A 21841-nucleotide genomic window follows, 5' to 3' on the forward strand; every position below is an offset into this window, starting at 1 on the left:
ACGAACTAAGAGAGATTTCTTGGCTATCCAGCAGACGTGGCTGCAAAAGAATATTGTTAACCTTTGGGTAGATTGTTCTTCCACCATTGTTATGCAGCTTTGAAACCTTTCTAAGCAAATATTTTATTCAGCCAATATGGGTGTTTTTACCACCTAAATTCAGCCTCTGCTAAAGTCTGGGCAACGAGTCAAGACAGCGAGGGAGGCTGACTTCAATATTGAAAATTCTAAAATATTTAGAATATCTAAAATATCTAAAAAATATTAACAGCCAAGCAAAGAACCCCTCTATTAATCCCTCTATGAACAAGACCTTCAAATTTCTACTTCTATCATATCTGAAGACCTAAAATGGACACCTAACATCAAAAATATCATCAAAAAAGCACAACAAAGAATGTTCTTTCTGCGCCAACTCAGAAAGCTCAAACTGCCCAAGGAGCTGCTGGTGCAGTTCTACAGAGGAATTATTGAATTTGTCATCTGCACCTGCATAACTGTCTGGTTTGGCTCTGCAACCCAACAAGACAGACACGGACTTCAAAGGAGAATCAGAACTGTAGAAAAAACAATGACTACCAACCTGCCTTCCATTGAGGACCTGCACACTGCACAAGTCAAAAAGGGGGCCATGAAAATATCTATAGACCCCTCGCATTCTGGACATAAATTCCAACTCCTGCCCTCAAAATGACGCTATAGAGCCCTGCACACCAAGACAACTAGACACAAGAACATTTTTTTCCCGAATGCCATCACTCTGCTAAATAAATAATTCCCTCACCACTGTCAAACTATTCACTAAGGCTGCATTACTATTACTATTAGTCTTCTCATCGTTCCGATTATCCTCTGAAGTCTGTGTCTGTCTTTTTGGGCTGCAGAGCCAAATCAGTTATAGAGGTGCAGCAGTGTTGGGTTCCGGCCGATCCGGCCCAGTACGGCTGTACCGGTAGTAGTCATGAGCAGTGTCCACCATACCGGTATGGTGGCTCATTTGGCCTACCCACGTGCCCGCATTCCATACCTGTTTTTAAGACAACCTGGCCAATTGTGCACATGCGCACAGCGCACGGCGCCTGCACGACTTCCAACGAGCAGCTGGGTTTCACAGGGGCGGTGGAGTACGCATGCGTGCACAACACACATCGGGTGCGTACACAAACAGACCACAAGCAGCGTACTGGTAGCGAAGGTAAGAGCAACCCACTGGTGAGGTGCAGTTGACAGACTCAATGATTCCTTTGTAGAACTGTATCAGCAGCTTCACTATGGCATCCAAATTCATATTCATCGGAAAGAGGCCTATATGTAGCCCTGCTTTGCCTTTCTGTAGAGAAGAAAGCTTCTTAACTTTATTTATTTATCAAATTTCTACACCACCTACAGTAAGGGATATTGGCGGTTTACAAACAATATGCTGGCTGAAGAATTCTGGGAGTTAAAGTCCACACATCCACCAAATTTTGCCAAACAATTCCCTCCTAGTAGTCGATATTAGATTATTTTCCTTTAAAATATGTAGGCCAATGACTAAAAACAAGCCTAGGAAAATATTTGAATACAGGACAGAAAAAGCTACCATATTTATCTGCCAATTAGAGAAGGGGGTAAAAACTTGTTTAAAATAAATGTAATTCATTCTCCCTTTTTGAAACATCACAGAATCCTAATTGAAGCAATCATCCCAAGGCTACCATTTCCCAATGTTTTGCAGTGTGATTCATCTGTTCAAAATGTTTGTCACAGAGAGGTGTTTTTTATTAGGACAAATGTGCTTTTGATCAGATGGAAGAGTACAGAAAGGGTATTCTAGACAAACTGCAAACAAACAAAACAAAATCAAATACATGCTTATTTTGCTGTCAACATTTTTTAGTTCAAAGAACTCCTGTTCAACAAGCCAAACCTGCCAAATTCATGAGAAGGAGAAACGGAGAAAGCAGAGTCACCAAATGAGAGAAGGGCGAATTGGACATTTGCCCAGCTCTGCTTGCCCCAGATTCAGCTGCTCTTGGGCAGGGAGAAAAGTCTAAGCGGCCACTACTGAGTGAGTGGAGTTGCCAGGCTGAAAGAAGTCCTTTTAGGAGACCAGACAGGAGAGCCACCATTTGGGAGAAGGAGGAAGAGGAGGAGGACTGGCTCAGAGAAGGCAAGTTGACATGTTTTCATGTGAAGGGGCGAAGATGAATATCCTCAACTCTCAGCTCTTGGATATATAGCAAGATCTACTCTTTCCTGTTACAGGTTGCCCATCAGTTCCCAAGCTTCTTCCCAGTTACCAGGATCTCATATTCGTTGTCCATCTTTCCATCCATTGTCACGTATTCATCAGCTTTGCCGGGCTCCATAGTGTAGTTGTTACTGAAACTTGAATTCGGTTCTTCATACAGGCAGTTACCGTTGACTCCTGGGCTGGCTGGGATGTTTTCGTTGCCCTCCAGGGTGAGGGCATTGTTGTTGCTGAAATAAACAGACGAGGGTGAAATTAGGCATGCAAAACAGGGGCTTCCACTTACCCAGGGAATGCAAGATGCCTGGTGAAAGATGCCTTTGCACAACACAATTTTTATAGGGCTGACTCTTTTGCTGCCTCTGCAGTTAGCCTGCCTGCCTCAATTATCAGCTGCCGTGCAGAGAACATGATCTATTTTTGAGACTCGCAGTTCTGCTTTTAAAAAGGACAAAGGGTAACTTGGTGACATTTTTCCAGCAGGAACCAACCTGATCCCACTTGCCTTCTGTTCTCTCTCTGTCTCTGTCTCCCTCTGTGTATCTCTCTGGGTCTGTCTGTCTCTTTCTCTGTCTCGCTCTGTCTCTCTGTCTTTGTCTTTGTCTGTCTGTCTCTCTGTCTCTCTCTTTCTCTGTCTCTGAGTGTCTCTGTCTGTCTGTCTATCTGTCTCTCTCTCTCTTACACACACACACACACACACAGAGGCAACCAGAGGAGAAAGAGAAAAGAATAAGAAACTTGTAGAGGAGAGATAAAAACATTATATGTGGGGAGATACGGATTTCTCAAATCACTCCCAGCCCCCATAATGGTGGGTGATAACCTGGCTGCATTTATCATGGTACAAGAGGCCGACTATTGTGATCCGAAGTGAAAGCTGAATGTGGAGATACTGATTTTAGGGAAGTGGTGCAATTAGCAGTGGTCAAATCTTATGACAAACTAAATTATGGGTCGAAATCATCCAGCCTTTTGAAAAAGAAAAAGAAAACTGGTGAAAATGAAGATTTTAAAACCTTGCATAGCTTGCAACAAATACATTAACCGGATTCATGCAATACAATTCAACAAGATCAACTTAATCTCTTTGCTGGTTTGCACAATGTAAGTGATTCACTAGCCACACAGGCAGGGTATTAAGGCATGCACATATTAAGGCATGCAAAATACACACATGCACAAACACACATATGTACACAAACATGGAAACCAATTCAGTTTTTGGACAAAGTGGAAGCTGCACATTGTGGGCATTTAGCTGACTGGGGTTAAAAGTGTTAAAGCTGGAGTGACATCAGAATCAGTCACATCAACCCCAAAGAGCTCAGGAAGCCTCTTTTAAGAGCTCTGTGCCCATCCTGGAGAGGCAAAAACTGTTCTGATCTAGGCTTCCTGAGAAAGCATAAATCACAATCTTAGTTCCAAAAACCGTCTTTTATTTAAACGGCTGTGAATCATTCCCAGCCCATAATGATTCACAGTCAGTCTGTGAAGAGTCCGACAGATGTCTGCTTTCAGGGGAATGTTGATAAGAACCCACCTTTATCTCTCTTGAAACACTGCCAGAGATCTAATTGCCAATTAGTTTTGCAAGGCCAAACATAGCATAGAGTCAAACAGGACTTCTCAGAGCTTAAACTGAATATATGAACTAATTGCTTCCTGCAAAAGCTCATGCCCCATTTGCGCCTCTTCTATGTCTTATGGGAGGGGTCAATCATCTCCAAGTCTTACTCCCAAGTCTCCCTTCTTGTCTTAACTGTTCTTGCCTTCTGGCAGCTCTACACATGTGCACACTGGGAACAGGCTCCTGCTGTTCTTCTGCCTTGCTGATGTCAGGCTCTGGAGGCAGCACATAACTACTGGGCCCCTCTCTGCCTCTGATGCAGAGCCCTCGTCCAACCCTTCCCCATCCTCCAGGACTGGCCCATGTTCCTCCCCAACCTTCTCACTGTCCAACTCTGCTGCCAGCTCTGCAGGCCACCGGCCGCTGGCAGACCACAAAAGAAAAGTCCACCAGCAGTAAATTCTGCCTTGCTTGCTTGGTTTCCTATTTCTTCACTGCCCATCTCGCTCAGAGATGGCTCAGCGAAGGACAGCATAAGCTTCTCTTACTTGGACCCCAGAGGTTAGATGAAGGCAAGAAGGTAGGGGAATAACAGAATAAATAAATAAGTCTGGGATGGGAGGTATGGTTATACTGTGGTTCACTGCAAGTATGGATGTGGCATCTAGCACAGTGCATTCCAACCTCGGTCACTTTAAAAGGTATGGACCAATTCCCAGAATTCATCAGCCTGCACGCTGAGAAAGCCCACGCCTCTTAACATCTGAGACTCACTGCTGGACTCACGGTTCCTTGAGCCCAACCGGTTCTCTGCCCTAATGATCAGCTGGGTAGGTGTGGCTTGGTGATCATGTGACCAAGTGGGCGTGGTCAACTCAACATCACTCAGGTTGATGGGCACTTTCATCTTAGCTGTGACAATGTAATAAGGGTTAACTAGAGAGGCAGTTTCTGTAAGCAGGGCAATAAAGATGAGGCTAGAAACAACACCAGAATGTTTCCTCCCTGCCTTCCTTACAGGATTAACTCTGTAAAGTGGAAAGAAAGAAAAGGAGATTTCTTCCAAAAACCAAACTGCTTAGAAAGTTAACAACTGGTTCTCCCGAAGAGGTGCAAACTGGCTGAATCCCACCACTGCTTGAGTCCATACCCAAACTAGCCTGCCTTGCCATGTCTTCTGCAAAAATAGCAATAAGACATCTGCATTTTTGAATGATCGCTGGCACAAAAGGATGAAATCTGTGACTCTTTAGATATTGCTGAACCGCAGAGCCACATCCCCCACCCAGAACATGCTGGTGAGATTGTGCTAGAAAACCCTCAGCTCTTTTTGCACCACTGTCACTGTGGCTGTCATTGTGGCGGGGTTGCCCAACATTCTTCAGTCAGGTCAACTAAATATCACAATGTGCAGTTTTCATGTTGTGCAAAAGCTTGACTGGTTTTAATTTGTTTTTCTCTTTGTTCCTTAATGTGTTGTATGAACTCTGCTTGCTTAATTAGGACAGGGGTTGACTTGCAATGTAGGAAGGCAATATTATTTTTCCAGTTTGAGAGGCTCCTCCGATGTATTTCCGTTCTGCACCCAAAATGGGAACAACAGGCTCAGCTGTTTTTTCACCAAGTCAGTCATTTTACACCCAGCTCTCCAGAATATACCCAGTCAACACATTTCACTCTTGTAACCTCAGGATGAGATGATTACTTACTATGTTACTTCGTAAATGTTATCTGAAAAAGAAACAACATTTGAATGAATTTTTATTTCCAGAAAACAAAGTCACCGGTACATTAAACTAAAAAAACAAGTACAAAACTGTAAAAAAAGAAAAGAAAAAAGAAACAGGGAATGAAATGGAACAGAACAAAACAAATAAAAACAACTGGATAATTGGACATCAGGGTGAACAGCTTCTATGCCAACTCTTACGGTGTCCTGTTTTGAATTGATCAAGGCCCAGCAGTTTCCTAAAGTTGTCCTTGATAGCAGAATTTTGATGCTATGCTTGTCTTTTATTAACATTATACTTGTTGTGGTCCACCACCAGCCTGCGGAATTGGCCGCAGAGTCGGACAACGAGGAGATTAGGGAGGAACATGGGCCAGTCCTGGGATCTGGCCATGGTTCAGATGAGGGCTCGGCATTGAGTCAGAGAGGAGCCCAGGGCCACCTGGGAGTTAGGTGCTGCCTCCGAAGCCTCTAGAGTCAGAAATGAGCGAGGCAGAGGAACAGGCTCCCCCTGTCCACAGTGCCCGCATGTGCAGAGCTGCCAAAAGGCAAGAACAGTTAAGACAGAAGGGACGACTCAGGAGTAACACTTAGAGGTGTAGGTATAGGACATAAAGGAGCACAGGCATGGGAGTCTTTGCAGGAAGCAACTTGGTTCATGCCAGTGATGAAATTCAATTTTTTTACTACTGGTTCTGTGGGCGCGGCGTGGTGGGCGTGGTGTTGCTTGGTGGGCGTGGCAGGGGAAGGATACTGCAAAATCTCCATTCCCATCCTACTCTGGGGCCATCCAGAGGTGGTATTTGCCAGTTCTCCAAACTACTCAAAATTTCCACTACCGATTCTCCAGAACCTGCTGGATTTCACCCCTGGTTTATCCTGGTCAGTTTACCATCTGAAGCTCCCTTTTGACTCTTTGCTCCATGTGGACTTGCCAAACTAATTGATAATTAAGTCTTAAGCAGTATTTCAAGGAAGATAAAGGCGGATGCTTATTAGCCTTATCCCGAAGGACTTTGGCAGCCTACTGTAGGACTCTGTACAACTACTGGGGACTCATTACTGGATGTGAATGAACATAATTCACAGCCTTTGAAATAAAAAGAGGGGTTTGGGGACTAAGCGTGTGCTTTTTAATGTATCAGGAAGCCTTGGTCAGAACAATATCCTGGTTGTTCTCCCACTGTGGTTAGATGGACCTGGGGTGACATGACAGCAGTCTTCCAATATTTGAGAAGCTGCCATAAAGAAGAGGTGTCAGCCTATTCTCCAATGCACCAGAAGTCAAGACAAGAAACTAATCAAAGAGAAAAGCAACCTGGAACTAAAGAGAAATTTGCTAACAGTGAGAACAATAAACCAGTGCAATGGCTTGCTGTCAAAAGTGGTGGGTGCTTCAACACTGGAGGTGTTCATGAAGAGACTTGACCGCCATTTGTCTGAAATGGTATCTGCTTGAGCAGGGGGTTGGACTAGAAGACCTCCAAGGTCCGTTCCAACTCTACTATTCTATGTTCTACAATATGTTTTGAAATTTCACTTGGCCTACTTGAAGTGTTCACTCACCTGATTTTAGCTAGTTTCCACCCACCACCTGAACATACACATTCAGAATCTTACACAAAAATCAAGTCTCAGGATTGGGACAAAACAGCAGATTTCTACCTTCGAGTTTTCTAGAATCCAGAATTTATTATCTTAAATCTAGCCTATAAGTGCTAAATGGTGCTGTCCAAAAATTCACCATTAGCAATCTGGTTCCTAATTTGCTGTAGACTTCCGATTCCTAAACTCCAAGTTGTTCCACTGTTGTCCCCTGATCCCCAATCCGAGAAAATGAGCACCACCAGACAACTCACCAGTCTTCGTTTTCCTTCTGCAAAATACCACAGAGACGACCATAAGGATGAAAGCTGCAGAGAGCAGAGCGATCAGGATGATGATATAGAGGGGCAGACCTTTCTTCTGAGCACCTGGAGCTAGAGGGGCACAGCAGAAATGGAGATTTCCATCAAATTTCCCTTGACCTTTCAACTTTAAGATGATGGAGGCAAACCAACATGGGGCTTTGGTTTGCATCAATTATCTTAATTGTTCATATTCTTAGACCATCCTTCCCAGGGGTAGGTTGCCAGCACTGCTGCTGGTTCAGTGCCTCAAAAATGTTGTGTTACACACGCATGCACATTTGCAAATATAAAGGTCTGTGCATGTGCAAAACCTTTAAAAAGGTTTTTTTAATCATCTTAAAAATGGGGGGGGGAAATAAATGTTTCCACTGAAAATTGATCTGTGCATGCGCAGAACCGAAAAACAGGGTGGCAGCCCTGTAAGAGAATGGGTTCAGAGGTGTGGCAGGCATAGGTCACTGCCACTTCCAGCAACCCAAGCCACCAAGTTACTACCAGTCGTGGCACGACAAAACTGCGTTCGTCAAAATAGCAGTGATTAAACCGCGTCGCTAAAGCCGCGACGTCATCACCGCGCGTCATCACCGTCGCGACAACAGCGCGACGACAGAAGGGCGTTCTACATGCTTCGTTCTTTGCCTCCAAAGGTAGCCCTCCTCCTGGAGGAAGAGGCAGGGCGGGCGGCGTCGGCGTGTTGGAGGACGCGGCAGCGGCGGCGGCTGAGGCTCTCCCGGGGCCGGCAAAGTGGGCGTGCCCGGCGGCAGCCGCCGCCTGTCCAAGGAAATGTTGTTGAGGAAGAAGAGGACGGCCTGCCTCCGCTGGGCAAGCCCGCTTTGCCGGCCCCGGGAGAGCCTCAGCCCCGCCGCTGCTGCCGGGCCCCCCGCGGGCTTCCTGCTGCCCCCCGCATCTGAGCTGGACCCTTCCCACAGGCTGCTGCTGCTGGGCAGCCTGCTTTGCCCCGTGCCCGCTGCCACTGTCAGCTGGAAGAGGAGGGCTACCTTTGGAGGCAAAGAACGAAGCATGTAGAACGCCCTTCTGTCGCCGCGCTGTTGTCGCGGCGGTAGGGTCGTGTTTTTCTTAGCGCTTCGGACGCCGCGGATTTGCCTCCGCACTTATGTCGGCGCGGATAAGGGCTTCGCGGTTTTGTGGTGGAACCACTACCAGTTTGGACGAACCAGTCCAAACCAATAGGAACCCATCTCTGATCCTTCCTAGAAGCCCAACTGATATCTACTGGATGGCTTTTGACTTGCAGTATCAGATAAGCTTTGGAAATTATTAATAATAACAGGGTCTTGCACTGTAGCAGGTTGAAGGCAATTGAGGCTTCTCCAGCAGCCTTGGGGTGGCCACTTTGAAACTCATAGTAACATCTGGAAGAAGAGAGGAAGTTGTTTCACGTATTGAGCACTTGTTACCATGTTTTCCCTAAAATAAGACCCAACTGGAAAATAAACCATAAGCCCTACCCCACCAAAATAAGCCCCAGTTAAGAGTTCAGTTGCTAGGCTCTTGCAATCCATGCACACCTACTTGGCATTCCTTTTCATCCTTCCCTTCCCCCAGTTCATTGGCAAGTTGAATAGCGTTAAGGTTTGAAAGAAGCAACACTATTCAATCTCTCCACAACGCATAAAACTGGCAGACCTTCCATTACACTGTCTGGACTTTTTGACTGTGTTCTGCAGACACTCCTGTAACACACTAACTCCCTGAAGTGTTTGTATTCATTTTTGCCATCCCTCCTTTTGTGTAGGAGAACATTAAGAACCAGCTGTGGGTTCCTGCTGATTTTACTACCGCTTTGCAACCTGCGCGCAACATGTACGCACATGCGCTGTTCAATGTAAATTGTTCTTTGTGCATGCGCAGTCACTAAAATTCAAAATGGTGGCAGCCCAGCGGTGATGAGGGAACCAGTTTGGGGGCGTGGCAGGCCTTGGTCACTGCTGGTTCTGTGACCCAGGCCTGAATTCCACTACTGGTTTGGCTGAACCAGGCTGAACCAGGAGCAATCCACCTCTGATAAGAACTAAGAAGAATTGTCAGATAATTTGTGCACAAAGTAAGCAAGCTCCATAAATACACCCTAAACAAACCAGGATTAAAAATACTTCAAATCTGCATTTTACATGTAGCCCTAGCATTTTCATTACCTATGTTCACTAATACCCAGGACTTTTTAAAAAAAATGAAAATAAATAATCAGAGTTCTACTGGTTGTGTTTCTGTGTGTAAAACACAGATAGAGATAGCTGGGGTTGTGTAGTCAAAATAAAATACCTTCTTTGGGGAACCAAGGACATTCTCACACCTGGTCAGAGGAAGGAGGAGTGATGTCATCAAGCAACCAGATGGAGCTGTGATTGGACCATGCGACTGATTGCTTTGAGAAAGTGAAAATGCTTTGCTTTTAATTTAACCCTTTCCCTGGAGTTATTGTGTAGGAGAGTCGAAAGATGGCAAAACTGTGATATAAAAAGTGAATCAAACTGGTCCATTTCAGGGGCATCTGCAGAGAGGATTAAAGCTGGCATCAAGACTGATGCCCAGCCCTTGTGACAACGTGCCCATACAAACAGCAGGCTTCGATTACTGTACTGCACTGCATCCATCTTGCAGATTTCGACATTGCCTTGCAAAGACCCGAATACGCCAAGACCTGCATACCTGTACCCGTGAAAATCTATTATATATATGTAAACCGCTCTCTGTAAACTCTCTGACTCTCTGTAAACCGCTTAGAGAGGGCTGAAAGCCCTATGAAGCGGTATATAAGTCTACTGCTATTGCTATTGCTATTGCTATTGCTATATATATATATATATATATATATATATATATATATATATATATATATATATATATATATATATATATATATACACACACACACACACATACATATACATATACATATACATATACATATACATATACATATACATATACATATACATATACATATACATATACATATACATATACATATACATACATACATACATACATACATATATATATATATATGTGTGTTTTTTTATTTGTGCTGATAAATAAATAAAGGCGATTGACAGATGTTGGAAGCAGTTAGCTTCCTCCCATAATTGGGGCTTACCAGGGGTTGTGACATTATATATATATATATATATATATATATATATATATATATATATATATATATATATATATATATATATATATATATATATATGTATATATATACAGTATGTGTGTGTGTGTGTGTGTGTGTATACAAATGTAACAAAGGCATGTATGTATGTGTGTATACACAAATTAACAAAGGCAACATAAAAAATGGCTTTCTGCCTGGAAGATGTGTGCAAAATTCTGGGGGTTGAAGTCCTCACATCTTAAAAGGACTGAGTTTGATTCATCCCCTACTTTCCCCACCTCCAGGGACACAGGTGGTCTCCAACTTTTCCTTTCTCTTACTTTTCTGCTGATGTCCTGAAAAGTTCCCAAAAGGTGTGGATGAAGTCACCGTTCTGCCTGGAAGACAAGCCAGAGAGGCCGAGTCAGCAGGAAGGATCTAAAGCCAGTGAGATCCAGGCTGCACAACGGAAGCTTTTGCACCCACGTGACCCGTCAAAAGCGCGGACGGCAAAAGCGCGATCGACAAAATCGCGCCTTTGACGTCATCACAGCGCGACGAAAAAGATCGAAAAATTCAAATAAAAATTAATAAAAATTAAATTAAAGCAAGCCGATTCACATAAAGGTAAGGGTTAGGGTTAGGGTTAGGGTTAGGGTTAGGTTAAGGGTTAGGGTTAGCTTTAGAGCGTTAGCGTTAGCGTTAGGGTTAGGATAAGGGTTAGCGTTACGTTTTTCGTTACTTTAACGGTTAGGTTTAGGGTTAGGTTTAGGGTTAGGTTAAGAGTTAGGTTTAGGGTTAGGTTTAGGGTTAGGTTTGGGGGGGTTAGGGGAAGGTTTTAGCTTTATTTTTACATTTTTTCGATCTTTTTCGTCGCGCTGTGATGACGTCACAGCGCGCTTTTGTCGAGCGCGATTTTGTCCTACGCGCTTTTGTGGTGGAACCTTGCACCCACTGTGCCAGTGGTGCGATTCAAATGATTTAACAACCAGTTCTTTGCCCTAATGACCAGTTGGGTAGGTGGGGCTCAGTGGTCAAGTGACCATGTGGGCGTGACCAACTCAACGTCACTCAGGTCGATGGGCGCTTTGCCTTAGCTGTGACAATGTAATAAGGGTTAACCAGAGAGGCAGTTTCTGTAAGCAGGGCAATAAAGATGAGGCTAGAAACAACACTAGAATCTTTCTTTCTTTCCTGCCTTCCTTACAGGAATAGCCCTGTAAAGTGGAAAGAAAAAAAGGAGATTTCTTCCAACAACCGGTTCTTCCGAATAGGTGCCAACTGGCTGAATCCCACCACTGCCACACCTGCCAAGATGATGCCCCACCCCACGGAGCAAAGGACACTTTTTAGTGGAGAAGTAACTCTGTCACCACCATGGCCCACTCTGGGAGCAGGAGGTGGGGGAACAGAACCTCCCAGGAGTGTTGGGGCTTAGCTGGGCAAAGCCTGTGGAGTCCAGAGTCAGCCATGCCTGCAAATTAGGGGCTCTTCTACACATGCCTTGGAGGACACATTTGGAGGACATAAATAGATCACGTCCAGTGGTGAAATTCAATTTTTTTACTATCAGTTCTGTGGATGTGGCTTGGTGGATGTGGCAGGGGAAGGTTACTGCAAAATCCCCATTCCCTCCCAACTCCAGGGGAAGGATACTGCAAAATTGATCAAGTGGACACACAACGGGGGAGGCATTGGAGGTGTAGACGAGGGAGGCAGAGGGCTCTCTGTCCCTGGAAGCCCACATGGCTCATCTCATGTCACACAAGGCATGTAAAGGGGGGGGGGAGATTTGATCAAGCACTTTGACCCCCAAGGGCCCCCCAGTTTCTTCTGTCATTCCTGTTTCTGGCTCTGTAAGGGAGGCTCCCATTTAGTGGTAAAATTCTTTTTTTTTTTTTACTACCAGTTCTGTGGATGTGCTTTGGAGGACATGGCAGGGGAAGGCTACTGCAAAATCTCCATTCCCACCCCACTCTGGGGCCAGCCAGAGGTGGTATTTGCTGGATCTCTGAACTATTCAAAATTTCTGCTACCGGTTCTCCAGAACCTGTCAGAACCTGCTGAATTTCACCCTTGGTCACGTCCCTTCCACTCCCCCGACCTTTACGTGGGTGGCCTCTACTTCCACTCCTGAAGAGGAGGATCCCTGCTCCTTCTAGCACAATCCATGCTTTGTAGGCTGGGAGGGAGAGACCCCCAGGAACTCTCCCCCAGGAACAGCAGGGGGCAAGTCTCCCCCATCCCGGCTGCTGGGCATGGATTTGTAGAACCATTGACCTTCCCACAGGGCCAAGGATTCCTCTCCCCCATTTCTCTTGCTAACCCTAGCAAACCAGGGAGCAGATCCTTGGAGGCACCACCTCCGTTTCCAGCTGGCAAACAATGGTGTTGGGGCTGTGGAAACACCACACTGGGGAAGGGTTGTGGTTCCTCACCTGTCCTGGTGTGGGTCATTTCAGGCCTCCTGGAGGTTCCGGCTACAAAGTTCCAAATCGGCGTCCCTGTTTCTGCCGGGATGGGAAATGCAGATTAGTTGAGCACCTTCCCAGATAGATGGGAGCAGGGGTGAAATTCAGCAGGTTCTGGAGAACCGGTAGCAGAAATTTTGAGTTGTTCAGAGAACTGGTAAATACCACCTCTGGCTGGCCCCAAAGTGGGTTGGGAATGGGGATTTTGCAGTAGCCTTCCCCTGCCATGCCCACCACGCCACGCCCACAGAACTGGTAGTAAAAAAAAATGAATTTCACCACTGAATGGGAGCCTCCCTTACAGAGCCAGAGACAGGAATGACAGAAGAAACTATGGGGCCCTTGGGGGTCAAAGTGCTTGATCAAATCTCCCCCTTTACATGCCTTGCGTGACATGAGACGAGCCAGGTGGGCTTCCAGGGACAGTGAGCCCTGTTGTATGTCCAGTTGGTTCTGCAGTGGAGACTTCAGAAGACTCTAGAAGGGAAAAGCAGCAGAGTTACTGTCCTGCCCTCACGGCTTCCAGGAGCTGGGGGCACGTGGGGAGACCCTTGTGGGACGAACTGTTTCATGAACGCTTCTCCTACCACTCACTTGAAGAACAAGACAACTCAATAGGAAAAGATGGCTGCCTGTGGGGGAGGGGTAAAAGGTCAAGGTAGGGGCTGCAACCACACAACCAACGACTGGTCTCTTTGTTCCATGGGTTGTCACAAAAAGCCGTGTCTTCAATGGTGTGGCTGTGGTCATCACCTTGAGTTTATTCACCACTTCCTTTCCAAAACCCTGATCCCTGAAGAACAAAGAATTAAAGCACCCCGATTTGACTGCAAAACCCCAAAATCTGATTTTACTGATTTGTTTTCCCTTCACACCTCTCAACGATGGCCCCTCTTCAGAGGTACAGAATCCTCCTAATATGGGAGATGAGTTTTGGTATCGCTGCTCAATGCTCCGTGAGACTAGTAGCCAGACAAGGCTACACCCTCCCAAACCTTCCCTTCTTCTTTGCAGACCACAGAAAAGGTGGCCATCATATACCGAAGGATTGTCTTTCCGGCACTTTTGGAAAAGTCACTAGAGAAGGCCAGTTGGAGCAGCAGCCACTGAGCGTGGGAGTGATGAAGATGGTGGGCCTGACCTGAGAGGGACCCCGATTCAGACACACTTGGAGCCAGAGAATTTCCATGGATGATTTGGGGCCTCTTAAACTAAACCTCCTTTGCTGCTTCCTGTTATAAAGAAAAAAAAGGAAGACGGAGCTATGCCTGTTGCTTGAATTCCAGGTGGGAACCTCCAGACCTAAAGGTATAAACAAACCCTGACTCTGAACTGATGCTTCCATGTCAGAGGTGGTATGCTGCCGGTTTGCACTGGTTTGGGCAAACCAGTAGTGGCGGCGCGAGGCTCCGCTCACCAATGCAGACGTCATCACGGTTCTGCACATGCCCAGACTTGCTGCGCACATGCAAAGCAAGCATGTAGGCACATATGTTCCCGCTACCAAACTGGTAGTGAAGATAGTAGGAAGCCATGACTGTTGCATGTATGCCTGAACTTGTAGCACCAGTAGGAAAACAAAGAAGGGTTGAAAAGTGACAGGTGGTTTACACAAAATAGCAAGTCCCAAAGGTGCTTTTTCCAGAGGCAACTGGACTTTTTGGTTTTTCTTTGAAGAGGTTTCACTTCTCAGCAAAGAGGCGAAACATCTTCAAAGAAAAACCAGAAAGTCCAGTTGCCTCTGGAAAAAGCACCTTTGGGACAACCAGGACCTGAATGATGGAGAATCTCCATGGGCGCAAAATAGAAAGGCACAATGTGCTTTGCTTGCTTTTGGTTCAGCCCCTGGCTGAACTCAGCTGTTACAACGTACAAACCATGCTTTAGGTCTTAGCATGTGACGTCAACCAAGCTGGTGATGCTTTGCTCAATAATTCGTGGTGAAGCAAATCCTGGACAGATGTGTGAATCTAGCCCAAGTGTGCTTCCACTATAGGTAGTCCTTGACTTACAACCACAGTTGGGACCACCATTTCTGTTGCCAAGCAAGGTGATTGTGAAGTGTGCCATGCCTGGATCTATAACCATGTTTGCCATGGTTGTTAAACTTGGCTTTCCCCATTGACTTTGCTAGTCAGAAGCTAGCTGGGAAGGTTGCAAATGGTGATCATGTGACCCCCAAGACAGCACAATCATCGTAAGCCCTTGCTGGTTGCCAACCGCCCAGATTTTGCTCACATGACCATTCTGTGGCAGACACTTTTTTCCAGTGTCACTGCAATTGTAATTTTTGAACGGTCATTAAATGGCAACAGCCCTTAGACTTATATCCCGCTTCACAGTGCTTTACAGCCCTCTCTAAGCAGTTTACAGAGTCAGCATATTGCCCCCAACAACTTGGGTCTTCATTTTACCCACCTCGGAAGGATGAAAGGCCAGGTCAACCTTGAGCTGGTCAGGATTGAACTGCTGGCAATGGGCAGAGTTAGCCTGCAATATTGCATTCTCACCGTTGGGAAGGGAGGGGGAATAGGAAGGAAAGGGAGGGAAGAGAGGGACTTGAACTGCCAAACTGCTGGCAATCAGCAGTCAGCAGAAGTAGCCTGCAGTACTGCACTCTAACCACTGCACCACTGTGGCTCCACAATGAATGGTGGTGAGTTGAGAACCACCTGTACTGCATTAATAGACAGAATTCAGAGCCTAGACCTCTTCATAAAGATGTGAGTCCTAGGAAAATATTCTCCATGGACCGTCTAACCCTGAATGTGATCCTTTATGTGACGTGGCTCTGTTGCAGTGACATCTCTAGAGCATCCTCACCTTCCACGGTCAGCTGAAAGGAGTCGCTCTGTTCCTTTTGTGCATTAATTTTGTTTTCTGCCGTGCAGAAGTATCTGGCGGAATCCGACAGCTGCAGGTGCTCGAATGCTAGGACTGGACCCCTCTGGAGCTCCTCAGCTTCCCCCCCAGGCACGTCCTTGTACCACTGGTAGGTGATGGGCGGAGAGCCGCTGGCTGAACAGGTCAGACTCATCCTGGATCCTTCAGGCAAGAAAGATTCCTGGCTGCTGGCTTCAACCACCGGCTTGGATGCTGCAACTAGAGAGCAGAAGAGCTGCTAAGGTTTCTCAGTGCACCTGTAGCAATTCAGAGCTAAACAAAGGAGGAATTACAAGTTGATCAACCAAAGTGAAATATGGCTCCCGGGCAGGGGTGGCCCTCAAAAGTTTTAGCAAGGGGTTCTCTGTCTGGTTGCTGGGTGGGTGTGGCCTAGTCAGCCCCATGCACCACAGCTGGAGGGGGTGTTTTTTGCCCTCCCCAAGCTCTGGAGGCTTTTCTCGAGTCTCCAGGAGGGCGAAAATGGCCTCCCCAGGCTCAGGAAGTCCTGTGGAGACTGAAAACAGACCCATTTCCGGCTTTCCCGAACTTCCGGTAAGCCTGTTTTGTGCCCTCTCTGAGCCTCCACACACACCCTGCACTTACTTGCATCCAAAACAGTCCGCAAAGTGGGGTGGGCAGGGCCAGCCAGGAATGAGAGACGGGGGTTCTCCAAACTGCACAGAATCTTAGCTAGAGGTTATCCCGAACCCCTGCAAACCGCACGTAGCCCACCCCTGCTCCCGGGCCTTATTAATCCAAAGAGAAGCTGAGAGTCTTTTCTGACTCCAGGTACCACTTTCTTTCTACATGGAAAATAAAAAAGTATGAATATTCCAAGCAGAGCTGTGCTGCTTCTGTTACTGATGAGGAGTCAGCTTCCTGATTAGGATGCGTCCTTCTCTCACCTAAATTCTGCCCGTAGCTTTGAAGTTCTTGAGAAGGAACACAGCAGAAAAGAAAGAATGAACTCAAAAGGCGGTGCTATAAAATGAGGCAAAAGACCTTGCAGGTTTTTGTGTGAGGGTCTCAGGATGCCCTGCAGCCCAACTGCCTGATTACCTTTTACCACCTGGAGCTGGATGGTTTTTTCTCCCCTGATTGTGTTCCTGTTTTGGTCTTCCAACTCTACTATGCAGACAAATGAACCCTTATCGGTCATTTCAAGTGCCTTGATGTGGAGAGACACATCCCCGGGCGGGTTCCCGGCAACGTTGGCTCGGTCTCGGAAAGCGGTCAAGAAGATGTGGTCCCCGGAGGCATCGTGGAGCAAGATGGTCCTAGGAGTTTGGCCCTGCACCGAGAACTTCCAGGTCACCGTGAGCTGCTTGAAGTCAGAGGAGGATTGGTACAGGCAGGGCAAAGTGGCAGGAGCTCTCCAGATCCCATCGACCGAGTGGCTGCCGTTCAAATGCAGGACAGCTGGAGGAGGAGGGGGAATAGAAGCAGAAGATTTAGATGCAGACACCAGAAAGTAAATGCAATGTCCTCAGGAGAAGAAGGGCTGGGGGTGAAGACTATTATTGTCTCATTCAAAGTATTGTGAACCACGTTAAAGGGGGAGAAATTTATCAGACAAGGATGGTCTTCTCCGCACATTTTAGCTCACTGATCCTCAAACTACAGCCCGTGGGCCGGATATGGCCCATCAATGCAAAGTATCCGGCCTGTGGAGTGGTGGGATTCAGCCTTGCCCCTCACCGTTGTCCTTATCTTCCAGCGAGCATCCACTGCAACTGCACTTCTGGTTGGTTATTTCACTAGTTGAGTGGCACTTCTAATCACACCGCTGCTGCCGAAGATAAGGTCAAAGGATGAAGGGGAGGGCCAGCTGACTGAGGGGGGATCTCGCCAGTGCGGTCACGTGATCCAGGGCCAGTGGGTGAGTAGGGGCGGGGCTGCTTCTGGCTTGAAAAACAACTCTTCTATCAGCTTGTAAAGTAGTGCTTTAAAAGTCTTTAAAATGTTTTAAAATGCTTAAAAACAGCCTTTCAGGATGTTGTTCATAGCCATTGTCAGGCCTGCAGCCACCTTTTCTTTTGGATCTTTGGCCTGCCACACTTTCTATTATTCTGCTATGAATTTTCTATTGTAGGAAATTGGGAGAGGGGATTGTAAGGAGTTACATACTATGTAGCCATAACAAAATCCTTTCTAGAAAGCCAAGGTTATCGTTTGTCTTTGCACCTCTGCAACTGACCAGAACTGGATGAGTGGAACTGCCAGCATGGCAGTGGGAGATTGGACCGTGTGATGGACTTGTGGGTGTGGGGGCAAGATCTTGAACTTTCAACTGGGTGGGGAAAACCGGGAAGCTTTCAGATTCGGGCTTTCCGGGATGTGCCAACATGGCTCTCTTAATAAATTAGAACTTTGAGGAATCCTTGCCTTGGACTCTGATTTACTTTTGGATGCTATTTGGAACCCTACAGCCATATGATCTAGGGCTGGTGGGTGAGTAGGGGAGGAGCAAGTACAGCAAGGACAAAGGCAAAATTGACTGCTAAATTGGCCACACCTACGCAGTCACATGACCACCTAGGCATGCCCACCTCAGACAGCAGAAAGAGCCCCCGTCACCCAAAGGGCCTTTCATTTGTCCGACTTCTCTTTGATTTGTACCCGTATCAAAGAAATCAGGGGAATTTTTGCTTCTACCTGATTTCCCCTTAAGGCAAAAGAAGAACCAAAGAAATCAAATAAATCAGGGGAATTTTTGCTTCTGCCTGATTTCCCCTTAAGCCAAAAGAAGAACCATGGCCAACCTTCCTTTATCATCTGCAGGTAACAAAGAAGAAACAAGGACAGTGATAATTGGTGAGCTGCCAAGGACAGAATGACTATTAGAGAACTGGAGGCTAAAACATTGAAGAACGGTTGCAGAAACTCTGGAAGTTTCTAAGAAGAGATAAGACACCCATTTGTCTAAAATGATATGAGGCCTCCTGCTTGAGTAGAAGGCTTCCGAGGCCTTTTTCTGTTATTCTGTTATAATAAGAAAGATGCAGGTGAGGTGAGATGCAGCAGCAGCCAAAAAAGCCAACACAATCCTAAATTGCATTAACAGAGAGATACAATCAAGATCGAATGAGATACTGATACCACTCTATAAAGCCTTAGTAAGGCCACACCTGAGGGCTTCTGGGGGGGGGGGGAGGCTGTTTTCCGTGGGCTCCTATAAAGCCTCTGGAGCCTGGAGAGGGCGAAAAAAGCATGCCAAAACTGAGAGGAGCACTAGCCGTGGGCGCATGCATGCTAGGATTGTGCGCATAGCATTATGGGTGTGGCACGCCCACGAACGACCCCTCCCCTGTGCTCCCCCCGCTTTTGGCACGCAAATCAAAAAAGGTTCGCCATCAGTGACCTATAAAGTCCCTTCCAACTCTGTTAATCTGTGAAATGTGTTTAATCTTAACCCATTCCTCATTCCTCAATGGTCTTTTTTATTATAGCAACTAGGTCAGATTTTAGTCTGCAGTCACCTGAGGTGGAGGTTGCTGCTGCAAGAAGGACCCTCTTCTGCTCCATCCAGGGACCTTCCAGGTTTGAAATATAGAATGGCAGATTTCAGAGGTCTTCTTGTCTAGCCCTCTGTTGAAGGCAGAAATCTTATACCATCCCAGTCACATGGTTATCCAGTCTACTTTTTTTTTTTTTTTTTATTTTCAAAACAAGACACAACACAAAGAATCCTCCTTTTTTTACATACTGTAGAAAGTGTATCAGTTGATTACAAAAAAACTTTTGTGCATCTCTTCCACAGTCATCAATCATAATTCATATTAACTCAAGTATTTTAACTCCAACATTTATACATATTACCATCATCATACCTCCATTTTCATTGGACTACAATTGTTTAAACGTCCTTTATCATAAAATATATCAAGATTTAAAACATAACTGGATACTGGCATTTCATTTGCTATTTCTAAAATCTTCCAATAATACTGAATCCTTATGGCCTATTCTAGCTAAACATCCATAACAAAAATTTCTAATCCTCCTTACCAAATCACTGTTTACCATTTACATCCAGTTTCCTTATGTTGTACTCATACATATATATTTTCCTTTGTATCATTATCCCTCCTTTATTTGACTGTATCCTGTATCATAATAATTTCCCCCCTTATAATCAAAATTTAACTAAATTTAACTTAATTCTTTTTATTACCCTTTATATATAACCAAAAAGATTTCTAATCTTCCTTTCATGACATATAATTCTTACTTTACTCAAAAAGTGAACTCTACTCACGCAGAGGAAGCCTAAAAAGCCATTAACTTGATTTAAACAAGGTTCAAATTGCCCCCATTAAAAATCAAATCGCCCCCATGTGGGACGTGGGAACCACTGATCTAAATAGATATTAGATCTGAGAAGAACCTCTTGTTAGTAGCACCATCAAGTCACAACTTCTAAACTCACCTTTTCCAGGGACAACAGCCACCAAGCTCAGAATCCACAGCTGGACCCATCTTTCCATATTATTCGCCACTTTCTTGCTCTCCACTGGTGAGATGCTACCCCTCTCAAGACCAGGAGTGAAGTAAGCATGACTTCCTTTCCCCCTTTTGCTTTATTATCCTTCCTTCCTTATTTATTTCCTTTTCTGAAAGAATCTCACAAGAGGCTTTGTGTCCACAAACTAAAGGACTAAACTGACTAAAGGAGCAGCTGGTGAAATCATGCCATTTGAAAGTTTTGAAAGCCCTTGATAGTCAGGAATACAGACTGCTTGGAGACTCTGGGATGTTATCCTCCGGAAAAGACAACTAAGGGGAGACTTCACCATTTCTAAAACACCAGGCAAGCAGGTGGGATAGAAATATCAAAGCTTGTTCTCTCAAATCTCAGAGAAACATTGGCCTTATACCATGAGTCCTCAAACTACGGCCCGTGGGCCACATGCGGCCCACCGATGCCATTAATCCGACCCTCATAGGACCACAAGGCTGCCCCACCCACCCTTCAGCCAAACACTGAACTTACCTTTGCGAGCCCCGTGGGCTGGAACTGAAAGGTAAGGCCAACAATTTTGGCCTGCAGAGATGTTCTGGAGGTGAGAGAGAGGTGAAAAATAGGGTGCACAGATGCCGCAGGAGGCAAAAAATGGGCAAAATGGCCAGTTTGGGGGCAAAACCCGGGCTGTTTTCACCTGTTCTTTGCCTGCAGAATGCTTCTGGGGTTGAAAATGGGGCGCACAGAGGCCTCAGGAGGCGAAAAAACGGGTCCGTTTTTCACCTCCCCCACCTTCAGAAGATAGATAGGGAAACAGAGGGAGATAGACATATATAGAGAGAGAAACAGAGACAGAGAGAGAGAAAGAGAGAGAGAGAGAGAAAGAGAGAGACTCTTGGTTCTTAATTCCTAATATGCAATTTTAATGTTTTTAATATTTTTGTATTCTTGCTTTTATTGTGTTTTAAGTCTCAAAGTTGCTTCAATTTGATTTTGTATTTGGCTCTTCCTTCACCAATATAGCAGACCCCCTGCCTTCCAACTCACTTCTCACAAGATGCATTATGAACAAAAAACTAACATTATCTGTCCTCCACATTATACAATTGCATACTGATGGTGAACATTTGAATAAAACAGAATAACAGAGTTGGAAGGGATCTTGGAGGTCTTCTACTCCAACCCCCTGGTTAGGTAGGAAACACTACACCACTTTAGACAAATGGTTATCCAACATCTTCTTAAAAACTATGCACTATGAAACCTCCAAGGCAGTGGTGGGATTAATTTTTTTTACTACCACTTCTGTTGGTATGGCTTGGTGGGCTTGGCTTGATGGGAAAGGATACTGTAAAATCCCCATTTCCTCCCGATCAGCTGGGACTCGGGAGGCAGAGAATAGATGGGGGTGGGGGCCAGTCAGAGGTAATATTTACCGGTTCTCTGAACTACTCAAAATTTCTGCTACCGG

At 45.7% G+C, this 21841-nt stretch overlaps 1 protein-coding gene across 4 annotated transcripts; it reads right to left on the reverse strand.

Moving 5' to 3' along the window:
• Positions 1–1732: 1732 nt before the first annotated feature.
• Positions 1733–20701, reverse strand: VSIG4 (V-set and immunoglobulin domain containing 4). 4 transcript variants are annotated; one of them, XM_087727501.1, is made up of 9 exons: positions 20338–20701; positions 16968–17327; positions 15849–16127; positions 13410–13502; positions 12993–13064; positions 10896–10952; positions 7389–7508; positions 5510–5531; positions 1733–2463 (listed from the first exon to the last, which is right to left on the reverse strand). In XM_087727501.1, exons 1-9 carry the CDS (start codon positions 20393–20395, stop codon positions 2256–2258), a joined length of 1269 nt encoding a protein of 422 aa, XP_087583627.1. In that variant the 5' UTR covers positions 20396–20701; the 3' UTR covers positions 1733–2255. The 4 variants fall into 4 exon arrangements, with proteins under 4 accessions (XP_087583627.1, XP_087583628.1, XP_087583629.1 ...); XM_087727502.1 differs by lacking the exon at positions 20338–20701 and adding an exon at positions 19388–19659; XM_087727503.1 differs by lacking the exons at positions 12993–13064; positions 13410–13502.
• Between the last annotated feature and the right edge of the window lie 1140 nt (positions 20702–21841).

The sequence above is a fragment of the Thamnophis sirtalis genome, unplaced genomic scaffold (genome assembly GCF_051295495.1).
Source record: "Thamnophis sirtalis isolate CommonGarterSnake01/CBP01778 unplaced genomic scaffold, rThaSir2_p1.2 scaffold_13, whole genome shotgun sequence".
Taxonomy (NCBI): domain Eukaryota; kingdom Metazoa; phylum Chordata; class Lepidosauria; order Squamata; family Natricidae; genus Thamnophis; species Thamnophis sirtalis.

Coding starts and splice junctions, on each gene's coding strand:
- VSIG4 (XM_087727501.1), bottom strand. CDS start 20,395: ATGGAAAGATGGGTCCAGCTGTGGATTCTGAGCTTGGTGGCTGTTGTC. Junction 13,065..13,409: donor CTCGTCTCATGTCACGCAAG/GCATGTAAAGGG, acceptor CCATCCCGGCAG/AAACAGGGACGCCGATTTGG. Junction 7,509..10,895: donor TTCAGGACATCAGCAGAAAA/GTAAGAGAAAGG, acceptor GTGCCCCTCTAG/CTCCAGGTGCTCAGAAGAAA.